Source organism: Anabrus simplex, chromosome 3 (assembly GCF_040414725.1).
Source record: "Anabrus simplex isolate iqAnaSimp1 chromosome 3, ASM4041472v1, whole genome shotgun sequence".
Classification (NCBI taxonomy): Eukaryota; Metazoa; Arthropoda; class Insecta; order Orthoptera; family Tettigoniidae; genus Anabrus; species Anabrus simplex.
Genome location: NC_090267.1, coordinates 385,901,426 through 385,914,522, shown reverse-complemented (window position 1 = coordinate 385,914,522; position 13,097 = coordinate 385,901,426). Strand labels below are relative to the sequence as shown.

Sequence of the window (13,097 nt, the reverse complement as noted above, 5' to 3'; positions counted from 1 at the left end):
GAATTTAATTCAAAACTCCTTATTTCACACTGCGATTCCTTTCTTCTGTGCTCAATACTGTGAATTACACCATATCTTCTTCTTTAGAATGAGTGATATTTGAGTATTTTGTTTAACTTGGCTAATATCTTTCTTTTCTGACGCAGCTGAAATATTTTGTGTCCGTCCAGTATCTTGTCAGATTAGTTAGGGTAATAATATATTAATATTTACTTGTTTTCTTTTCAAACAATCCACTTGATATTTTTATGTTCTCTACTCACAGCCTTTGAAATTGTGCACTCTTTGTTCGGTCTTGGGCTCCTGTGAACTTTTAAATTATTGTTCACTTCAAATAATTCTGGCCTGTGCAGTCCATACCTCCACTCTGACGCCATTTTGGAACACATCAGAAAATGCAATGGGCACAACAATAAATTAAGTAAACTTGAAATTCTTGAATTTACTTCTATTTTAAAAGTTGTTTTAAATAACAATTATTTTGGTTTTAACAACACTATATACCAACAAAATGGTCTAGCGATGGGATTGCCGGCCTCAGATATCTTAGCTGAAATCTACCTTGATAATTTAGAATATACCAGAATTTTTAACAATAGTAATTTCAACAACATTCAGTTTTGGGCCAGATACGCAGATGATACTATAGTTATAATGGATGAAAACATAGTTGATGCTACCACCACCCTTTCAAACTTAAACACACTTGATCCATATATCAAATTCACTCTAGAATCAGAAACTGAACATAAAACCAATTTTTTAGACTTAACTATCTTAAGGCACCACAATTTGCTTAGCTACAAAATTTATAGAAAACCTACACAAACTATAAACACCATTCATCAAGAATCGTTACATCCACAAGTCCATAAACATGCTGCATACTACAGCATGGTTCATCATGCATTCAATATCCCAATGTCAAAAAAAAAATCTTGTGCATGAATTTTAATACAATCAGAAACATAGTCAAGGCCAACGGATATAATAAACATTTCATTGAAGTAATAATAAATAAAGTCAGACATTGACTTTCCATTACCCTTAGTAAAGAAGAAGAAACTAACAAAACCTTATTTTCCACTTTCACTTTTAATAATCCACAGATACACCAGATTTCTAACATTTTAAAAAACATAATAAAAAATATATTTTAAAACAGGCAATAATAGTGTATCAATTCTACACAACACAAACTCAATTAATAATAATAATAAATTCTATAGATCAGGTGTTTATATGCTTAAATATAGTAGCTGTCTGTCTACGTATATCAGCCAAACACTTAAAAACTTTTGACACAAGGTACTTAGAACATGTAAATATAATATATTTTCAGCTATGGGAAAACATATGATGGACTCAAACCATACGTTCACAAATTTGATCAAGATCTAAAAGTCTCACAACAATGTCGGGTTCTCTTTGCAGTTGCTCGCAATCTTGTAACTTATTTATTACCCTATACAGTATAATATCATCTGCAGAAAGCCTTACCTCTGATTCCAGTTCTTTACTCATATCATTTATACAGGATGACCAAAAAATCCGTTAACATTTGAAGAGGCAATACTTCACGGAATATTGGATGGAGAGAGATAATAATTGACACACATGATTGGCATGACATGGGGTTTTATTGGCACCAACATAGTGTATATAATGCTTCACTAACAGGGCCTTTTCTAGTAATATTGACATGTTGCAATTGCAGTCGCATCTGACATCTCTCACGACAGCTTCTTTTATACTGTACACGAGTCCCATACGACATCACTGATGTGTTGCTGTCCAGCACCATCTGTTGGCCTGTTTGTGCATTCATTGTTGGTGTCAATAAAACTCCATGCCATGTCAAGTATGTGTGGCCATTTATACCTGATGTGTTGCTGTCCAGTGCCATCTGTTGTTAATTTTGTGTACTTTATTTTGGTGTCAAGCCAATCATGTGTGTCAATTCTTACCTCTCTACCTCCAATATTCTTTGAAGTATTGCCTCGTCAAATGTTAGTAGACTTTTGGGTACCCTGTATATAAGAAAACATAAAGGTCCAATGATACTGTCTTGAGGAATTCCCCTGGTTACAGGATCACCTACTCTAATTCTCCGAGTTCTATTATCTAGAAATATATCCACCCATTCAGTCACCTTTTTGTCTATTCCAACTGCACTCATTTTTTTCAGCAGTCTCCCATGATCTACCCTGTCAAAAGCCTTGGATAGATCAATCATGACATTGTCCATTTGACCTCCCAAATCTAGGATATCTGCTATATCTTGCTGGAATCTTGTTGAGCTTCAATGGAATAACCTTTCCTAAAACCAAACTGCCTTCTATTGACAGTTAATTAATTTCACAAATATGTATAATATAATAAGAAATAATGCTTTCCCAAAGCTTACATGTAACACATACCAAACTGACTTGCCTGCAATTTTTGGCACAGGGGTTGCTATAGCAACTCTCCATTCATTTGGTATAGTTCCTTCATGCAAACATTAATCAAATAAGTACTTGAGATATGGTACTAAATCCCAACTCATTGTCTTTAGTATATCCCCAGTAATCTTTTCAATTCCAGCTGCCTTTCCAGTTTTCAACTTTTGTATTTTATTGTAAATGTCTTTATTATCGTAAGTAAATTTTAATACATTAGTATTCGTCACCTCTTCTATCTGGACATTTTTCTTGTAATCAACAATCTTTACATACTGCTAACTGAATAGTTCTGCCTTCTGTAGACCTTCACATACACACTCCCCTTGTTCATATATGATTCCTGGAATGTCCTTCTTGGAACTGTTTCTGCCTTAAAGTACCTATACATACCTTCCTTCTTCCACTAAAATTTGTAAGACTGCCAATTATGCTTGCCATCATGTTATCCTTAGCTGAATTCTTCACTAGATTCAATTTCCTAGTAAGTTCCTTCAAATTCTCCTTACTTCCACAACCATTTCTAACTCTTGTTTCTTTCCAACTTGCACCTCCTTCTTTGTCTCTTTACTTCTCTGTTATAATACAGTGGGTCTTTACCATTCCTTACCACCTTTAAGTGTACATACCTGTTTTCACATTCCTCAACAATTTCTTTAGACCCACCACAGCACCATCATCTCTAATTTTGTGCAGTAAATGAATAATGAACAGTTTTCTTGCATAGTGACTGACACAGCAAGATTATTCCCAATATAGTAAAATAATAATTACATAAAATGCATTACAAAAACCACTCTTTTAAGCCTTTGTGCAATATTCATTTAGGATATATAACAATCAATCAATACTGATCTGCATTTAGGGCAGTCGCCCAGGTGGCAGATTCCCTATCTGTTTTCCTAGCTTTTTCTTAAATGATTTCAATGAAATTAGAAATTTATTGAACATCTCCCTTGGTAAGTTATTCCAATCCCTAATTTCCCTTCCTATAAATGAATATTTGCCCCAATTTGTCCTCTTGAATTCCAACTTTATCTTCATATTGTGATCTTTCCTACTTTTAAAGACGCCACTCAAACTTATTCGTCTACTAATGTCATTCCATGCCATCTCTCCGCTGACAGCTCAGAACATACCACTTAGTCGAGCAGCTCGTCTTCTTTCTCCCAATTCTTCCCAGCCCAAACTTTGCAATATTTTTGTAACACTACTCTTTTGTCGGAAATCGCCCAGAACAAATCGAGTTGTTTTCTTTGGATTTCTTCCAGTTCTTGAATCAGGTTACCCTGGTGAAGGTCCCATACACTGGGGTCTTAACAAAGACTTATATGCCCTCTCCTTTACATCCTTACTACAACCCCCAAACACCCTCATAACCATGTGCAGGGATCTGTACCCTTTATTTACAATCCCATTTATGTGATTACCCCAATGAAGATCTTTCCTTATATTAAAACCTAGATACTTACAATGATCCCCAAGAGGAACTTTCACCCCATCAATGCAGTATTTAAAACTGAGAGGACTTTTCCTATTTGTGAAACTCACAACCTAACTTTTAACCCCATTTATCAACATACCATTGCCTACTGTCCATCTTACAACATTACCGAGGTCACATTGCAGTTGCTCACAATCTGTAACTTATTTATTACTCTATACAGAATAACATCATCTGCAAAAAGCCTTACCTCCGATTCCACTCATTTACTCATATCATTTATATATATATATGAAAACATAAAGGTCCAATAATACTACCTTAAGGAATTCCCATCTTAATTGTTACAGGGTCAGATAACGCTTTGCCTACTCTAATTCTCTGAGATCTATTTTCTAGAAATATAGCAACCCATTCAATCACTCCTTTGTCTAGTCCAATTGCACTCATTTTTGCCAATAGTCTCCCATGATCCACTCTATCAAATGCTTTAGACAAATCAATTGCGATACAGTCCATTTGACTTCCTGAATCTAATATTATATCTGCTATATCCTGCTGGAATCCTACAAGTTGAGTTTCAGTGGAATAACCTTTCCTAAAACCGAACTGCCTTCTATTGAACCAGATATTAATTTTGCAAACATGTCTAATATAATCAGAAAGAATGCCTTCCCAAAGCTTACATGCAACGCATGTCAAACTTACTGGCCTGTAATTTTCAGCTTTATGTTTATCACCCTTTCCTTTATACACAGGGGCTACTACAGCAACTCTCCATTCATTTGGTATAGCTCCTTCAACCAAACAATAACCAAATAAATACTTCAGATATGGTACTATATCCCAACCCATTGTCTTTAGTATAATCCAGAAATTCCAGCTGCTTTTTTAGTTTTCAACTTTTGTATCTTATTGTAAATGTCATTGTTATCATACGAAAATTGTAATACTTCTTTAGCATTAGTCATAACGATTTCTTCAAGTTGAATTTTGAAAATTTTTGAAATAACTTACAAATATTTACATATTTCTAGAATTTAGATAATATATTTACATTTATAATAATATAACTTTATTACAGAAATGAATTTTTAAAAATAATTTAATTAATAGACATAGCAGAAAATATATAATCCTAAAAGATTTTTGAATAGAAGTCAAGATCTTCCTTGGAACTTGAATTAATGATGTGATATTATTGTATGTTTCTACAGCGTAAAGAACGACAAGAAAAGGAGCGGGATTATCGCTACACAGCAGTAATGCGATCACTTGTATGGAGATACGTATCAGCAATTCACCGAGCAGCTGATGAAAATCCAGTAACTGAAGATGATATCAATGAAGTGAAGGGAGAAATATCAGCAATGAAGTGTGAGATGCTTGAGGTCTTGAAGCGTAATGGAATGGACACTTCAAGTGCTGACCACACAGAGAAAGGTATGCCTTTTTTTATTTTTAATATTTCTTCCTTACCACCATATTTGCAATGTCCTCTTTAAAGCAGATTAATTTAGAATCTGGCGTTTTGAAAGAATTTACCATGATCATCATCATGTTACTCAGTCTTTGTCCCACCTTATGCCTTTTACGTCTTCATTTCATTTGGTCATTGGCCATGTCAGCATGTAGATTTACTCCCATCATGTTGCTGTGTAGTGTATCAGCCCATCGTTGCTGAAGTCATCCCTTGAGTCTCATTTCAATGACTTCCAACATGTAGCCTATCTTTGCAATTTCTATTTCTACTTGAAGCACATGTCTAAACCATTGTAGTTGACTTTTGTACATTTTCTCCCGAATCAGAGCAATGCCAAATTGTTTTATAATATCTACATGATCTTAGGTGACTATTTCAGCACTTATTTTTTCCTTTGCTAGTGGCTTTATGTCGCACCAACACAGATAGTTCTTATGGCGACGATGGGATAGGAAAGGCTTAGGAGTTGGAAGGAAGTGGCCGTGGCCTTAATTAAGGTACAGTCCCAGCATTTCCTGGTGTGAAAATGGGAAACCAGGAAAACCATCTTCAGGGCTTCTGACAGTGAGATTCGAATCCACTCTCTCCCAGATGCAAGCTCACAGCCACACACCCCTAACTGCACGGCCAAATCGCCCGGTACCTTATTTTTCACCATGCTTAGTTGATATTCTGCCTCTTTTAAAGATGGTCAAGATTGGGTATCATAAAGTGCATCAAAACAAACGTTGATGTGATAAATCCTTTAATATTGAGTGGCTTTTCTACCGATGATTGCAGATAACATATGCCATCATTCACCACTTCGTCCAGGCAGGATAAATCCTCGCATTCACATCTTTGATAAGTTGTCCATCACCAGCAGTCATAGATTCAAATTTTTAACTAGAGGATTGAGCAAAATAAAACAACTTCAAAATCAACATAAACAAAACTGTCTTGACGATCTACAGAAAGGGAGGAAGAATGGCAGCAGAAGACATGGTAATCCTACATGGAGAGGAACTACAAAGAGTAAAATATTTTTGGTTTCTAGGTATCACCTTACAGATGACCAGACTATCCTTCAAAATCTATGTTCAAGAGAGAACAGCTTCTGCTATACAAGGAACATATAGTATAATGGAGCTAAGAAAACTTCCTCTATCAATGGCAATGGAACTATTCAGGGTGAAAATAATGTCAATAGTTACGTACGGCATTAGGCTAACATGGGAACACCTTAAAATATCAGAACTCGCAGCAACAGACTCAATCAAAACAAGATATCTAAAACTAACCTTGGGCATATCAAAATCAGCACCATCACAATTAGTCTAAGAGCTAACAAATGAAACCTTCTTTACTGAGGACATTAAAAATAAAATGCTACTACCAATACATCACAGATGACAGAACACACCCAACAGATGGAGGAAAAAAGAAACAAGATTTTTGATAAGTTTTACGCATAGATAGAAGTTGGTTGGGTTCCAACCAGGAATTATGAAGCATCATCACACGTCTAGCTGTCTGTGGATTTCACCATAAGGTCTGTGAAAATCCCTATTTCCACCAACCGAATGAAAATTGTGTGTACAAACTATGCCAGAGAAAATGTGAAAGATATCATCTTGACAAGTGCAAAAATCATACAAAGTCTCTGAATGAATATAGTAAAGAACAGTAGTGTACTTTAATTTTAAGCACCTTCATGCATGTCTCCACAAAAGCGGCCGTGGCCTTAATTAAGGTACAGCCCCAGCATTTGCCTGGTGTGAAAATGGGAAACCATGGAAAACCATTTTCAGGACTGCCGACAGTGGGGTTCGAACCTACTATCTCCCGAATGTCTTAGAAGTTTAATCAGGAGATACAGTAGTTAGTGCACTCATCGGGAATTCTCTTCAGGTTTGAAGATGGGTGCAGTGATGCTCTGTTGTTAATTACTTGGCATTCATCTCTCTTTAATAGTTTGGTTAAACAACAGTGTTAAATAGCTCACTGCATCCCATCTTTGAAAGCACCAGAACTCTGCCACAAGATCACAGCCTGCACTGGGTGGTACAACAGGAAATAGCACAGCAAAGTTAAGGACCAATGACTACACAGGAGTTACCTTTCAATTAATTTAAACCAAATAGAAAATCCTAAATTCCCATGGAGGGAATTAAATATTTTTCACCAATAGAACATGTCAAAAATGTCAAAACCAGATCAGATGTAAGGCTTTTCAGGCGTTTCATCTTAGGTCTGACACTAGACTCATCAGAATGGGATGTGTCAGACCCTACCCACTGATGCTGGGGTGTATGCAGGTTTGTGTTTCTTTTTTACATTTTTAATTTGATGTTCATTGTCTTGTCCTTGGAAACTTCTTGAAGCTTGTATCTTGTGCAAGTTCCAGAAAAATCAACATGTGCGGTACAGGGTGTCCCACAAATTTCAACGATAAAATTTAATACAGTTTTAAATGATCCAAAATTTACTTGAAGAAGGCCAAATATATAAACTCTTGCAGCACACATCACACTCTTACTCATTCTCATAAGGTGCCCATAAAATTTCAATCTTCTCTGGTACACTCTGCCTGTAACCTTATCTGTATGCCTGAAAAAAATATTATTATTATTATTATTATTATTATTATTATTATTATTATTATTATTATTATTATTATTATTATTATTATTATTATTATTATTATCGTTATTATTAGAAACAAACACAAACCCTAAGGTGCTAATGAGTTGGGCCTTGACATACCAAGAGACCGCTGCTCAGCCTGAAGACTTGTGCAGATTATGACGTGACGTGATCATCGCATCAAATCCTCTTGGCCATTAATCTTGGCTTCTTAGATTGGGGCCGCTAACTCACTGGCAAATAGCTGATCAATTATTGTTCTTACATAGGCTGAGTGGACCTCAAACCAGCACTTGAATTTGGGTAAACGTCCCTGACCTAGCTGAGAATCGAACCCAGGTCCTCCCGATATTAGGCAGACTCAACACCACAAGACAGCATTATTATTATCATCATCATTATCAGCATCAATCATGATCATGATCCATCATTCAACAATACCAAGGTGCCTCCATCCTCACTTAAATTACAGCATTAAATAATTACAATTATAGTCTACAAGATGTGCTCATATACAATCACCGTATTTACATAATAATTTACCCACAGGATTGGTTGTACATTATCAAGTCATTCTGATTTAACATATGCAGTTCCCATTATATACTCCAGCTAGGCCGACTCATTCAAACTTACACATACTCATACATCAAACACTCGGAATCACATAAGCATTCATTCTCCCTCCCATGCTTACAGAATCATTCACACAAATAAGAATGTACATTATATACAGAAGGTTTCATCAAATATACATTATTTTTTAATTCTTTACAACATTTTATGATAGGAAGTTGTTCTTTCTGTGGTGTGAATTCATTCCACAGCTAAGCTGAATGAATAAAGAAGTTACTCTTCTTGCAAGTAGAGGGAAAAAATACACACTTTTACCTCTTTGAACAGAATGGTAGTTCAGCTGTAAGCTGTTGAAAGGGTTGATGAGAGAGTTGACCATGAGGGATTTTATCAGAAAAGAAATGTATATTTGTTCATGGAGAGCAGTTACAGGGGACAATGACCTGGCTGTGTTTAAATGACTGTGAATCCCAGGAAGGAAACCTACCGTACTAATGTCAAATAGGTCAGTTGAATTGCTTTCAAACATCGGGAACTCTGTCTTGGACCAGCGTTTCTGTTACAATATCATATACATGGTTTGCAAAGTGTGTATGACAGGCGAACTCATGACAGGTCAGGGAAGGCTGATGTTTTTAAAAGGAATAAAATAATTAGACCTACTTTGACTCAAAGGAACATAACGAAAGCTATAACTGTCATTGGTTTGAGTGTACAGTACATACCACTATATGAATTGAGAAATAAACATAACACAGGACACCTGACGAGCTCCTTCTAAAAAAGCAAATGAATAATGTCCGAAGTAGACTTCATTGTAAATGATCCTAAGGGCATGGGCATGGAAACATAACAATGTCTCAGTGTAATAGTCCTTTCCAAATCCTTCCCATTCCCGTCCATGGGGAAAGACGCCAAACTGAGTATAACCTGTTATACGTGGATTTCAAAACAAAACCAAAAAACTTTAACCTCCCTTCCCAGTCATGTGTTCGCTGGTCATACAATAACGTTGCACACCCAGGGTATGTTACGGTACAGCACATTATGTGTTTGATAGTTTCCAGTATATGCCTGGTATCCAATCTGTGGTTAGAATCAATGCCAGGAAACAGCTTGCATGCCAATACGTCCTTGGCCAACCGCAAGCTGTCTGATGCGGCACGTAAGAGCCCAAGGGATGTTTTTATTGATATCTCAAAAAGTAACTGTCCGATTTTGAAAATACTTACATATTTGAACTTGTACGGAGTTCAAATTTTAGGCCGGCTGTATGTATTCGTGAAATTCCATTGAAAAATATGGAGTTAGCACCAATATCTTGGTTATTAATCACCTCATGAGAATAAGTAGTACATTATTTGACAAGCCCCTGGATATCATTTACGAATATGAAAACAGAATACTGATATCTTTAATGGTTTTGACTCGTCGCCATAAGACCTATCTGTGTCGGTGCAATGTAAATCAACTAGCAAAAAAAACACATGGTTTTTGAAGTTATTTCCATTTAACATCTTAGGTGAATAATCCTCTATATAGATGTACCAATATGGAGCGTTGATTATTGGAATGTTTGGCTTATTTTGCATTCTGCAGTTCTTGTTCTGTGTCCTATGTGCCCCACCTAGCATAACATGTCATTCTATGATAAATTAATTGTTTGTTTTGTTTTAACTTGTCTCTCTTATTACAAACTGTGTTTGACATTGGATATCCTCACTATTCCTAATTTGGTGAGATTCCAAATTCATAATTTCATTGAAATTGGATCACCAGTTTCTCATTATGAAATGGATACCTCAAATGAAAACCTGATTGATCACAATTACTAAACTTGAAATGTATAACCCTGAAAAATATTTGCTCAAGTACTGGTCTAATGAATACATAGAAATGCTGTCTTTGTTACTACTCAACTCTCAAATAATACAGTAGATAGATAGATAGATAGATAGATGTCTTTATTGGCATAGTTAAAGCCATTAGGCCTTCTCTTACACTAAACCAATTAGTATAAGCTACATTAGAGTCACAATTAATACTGCCATAATTAATACTAGATAAGCACATTTAAACACAATCAAAATATATAACTGAAATAAAACTCCACTCCAGTGAGACACAAAGTAAAAATTCCAAATTGACCATGTTGCAACCAATAACCCCAGAGAAATAATGAATGTTAGAGTACAACGAGGAGCAAACTTCGATTCAGACCACTCTCTGACTAGGACCAAAATGAAATTCATTCCTAACAACACCAAGAAGAAAACTTTCAGGATACAAAAATACAGAATTGAAGAACTGAAAATAAACCAAGATATAATAGAAAACTACCAGAAAGAGCTGGATTTATTGAACACATATAAATGGGATGACATGACTCGAAAAATCCAAGAAGCTGCAAAACATACAATATTTCTCGCTAAAAGAAAAAAGCATCCATGGTGGAATGATGAGTGTAAAGCTGCTCTAAAGAAATGTTCTGAGGCACGGAATATATAGAACTCCACCAAAGAGAATTCTGACGGGTTCAGAACTCGAAGGAAATTGACAGCCAAAGTTTCCAGAAATCCACGAAAATTTGGAAGAGACCAATTAAGGGATATTGAAGAAAACTTTAAGAAGAACACAAGAAAATTCTATAAGACCTTCATATCAAAACTTAGAAAATATTCTCCACCCACTATCTGCTTCAAAAACAATTCGGTAAATTGATTGTGAACAACAAACAAAATTGTGAACATTTGGCCAAATACTTTAAAGTATTACTGAACTGTGTACCTTCATAGAAAGAGATGTTTCTCCATCCAAACTTTTCAACTCAGCCCCATCAAACAAAGAGGAAATAAAAGAAATCATTAAGAACCTCAAAAACAACAAAATGTCCGGTAAAGATTCAATCGTGGTGGAACTTCTAAAATACTCAGGGGACGAAGTATTAGAACAGTTAGTGAGACTCTTCCAAACAATTTGCAAAACAGAAAAGATACCAGATGAATGGAAGGATGCTATCATTCACCCATTACATAAAAAAAGGAGACAAAACTAACGTTAACAACTATAGAGGCATATCACTCCTGTCAGTCGCATACAAGGTATTGTCTAAAGCACTCCAGAATAGAATAGAGAATCACATAGATCAAGAGTTGGGGGAATACCAAGTAGGAATCAGGAAAGGATGGTCCTGGGCAGAGCAGATATTTACCATCAAGACTTTAATCAAAACTAAAACTTTAGCAGCAGACAAGAAGGTAATTATCACATTTGTAGATTTCAAAACAGCATATGACTCTGTCGACAGGGACACATTAATAAAAGTGCTGAAAGAATTTGGAATTGATGACAAAACAACTAATATAATACAACAGACATTAACAAACACCCAGCCACAGGTAAAATTCACTGGAGAGCTATCAGAACTGTTTGAAATCAAGCCAGGTGTGAGGCAAGGAGATGGCCTCTCCCCAGTCCTTTTCAACTGTGTCTTGGAGAAGGTAATAAGGGAATGGTAAAACGAAATGAGTCATAAAAATATCCCGAATGGAATCAAGATAGGAGACAAAAAGGCTGGACTTAAATTTGAATGTCTTGCATTTGCAGATGACTTAGTGTTCTTTGCTGAAAATCTAGACACTGCCACTACACAGATAGAGGTTTTGCAAGAAACAGCAGAAAAGCCAGGACTTCAAATATCCTTTGAGAAAACTAAGTACTTGAACGTAGATCCCAAAGAACCAACATGGACAATGAAGACCAAGTATGGTGACATGAAGAGAGTCTGCAAATTCAAATATCTAGGGGAGATTCTGACTCCTAACAACAACGAGAAGCCAACTATTGAAGAAAGAATAAAGAAAATGGAGATTGCATTCAGACTATGCCAGGAAACTTATAAGTCCAAATCCCTCTCCTATCAAGCCAAACTCAGACACTATAATACTGTGGTTAAGCCTTAATACCTCTATGCAGCAGAGACAATTGCCAGATAGGGGATTATCAAGATAGAAAAGAAAAAGCGTAAATTTATGAGGAAAATTCTGGGACCCAAGAAAGCAACAGGAAATGAGTTTACCTTCCATTTGAGATCAAAACAATAGCTGTATGAAAAATGTGAAAACATTTCAATCTCGATAAGAAAAAGGCGACTGACTTTCTATGGACACCAGAGAAGAATGGGACTGGAACACCTAGCAAATAAGATCCTCATCTTCCAGTAAAGAAGAAAGACCCAAGTACCATGGCTGAAAGAAGTTCATCATGATAATAAAAAATGTGGCATTGAGGAGGGAGATATTACAAACAGAACAGTGTTCAGAAGGAAAATTGCAGAGGTGACAGATCTGTTCGTAAAGAAACCCAGGAGAACAAGAAGGGTGTTCTCGGATGAGGAACGAGCAAAAGTGAGCCAGAGAATGAAGGAGTATTGGCGTAAAAAGAAAGAACATTAACAGTCAAGGAAGTTGTGTAATAGTAACACATAGGAGGTTAAAACGATCCTAAATAAAAATAAAAATAAAAATAA

General features: G+C 35.8%; 1 protein-coding gene across 1 annotated transcript in view; it reads left to right on the top strand.

Moving 5' to 3' along the window:
* The window catches only part of LOC136866414 (transient-receptor-potential-like protein), a 208,634-nt gene that overhangs the window by 149,172 nt on the left and 46,365 nt on the right, over positions 1 to 13,097 (top strand). Inside the window, exon 15 of the mRNA XM_067143337.2 lies at positions 5,103 to 5,328. Coding sequence (XP_066999438.2) covers positions 5,103 to 5,328 — 226 coding nt within the window. The remainder of the gene's footprint in view (positions 1 to 5,102; positions 5,329 to 13,097) is intronic.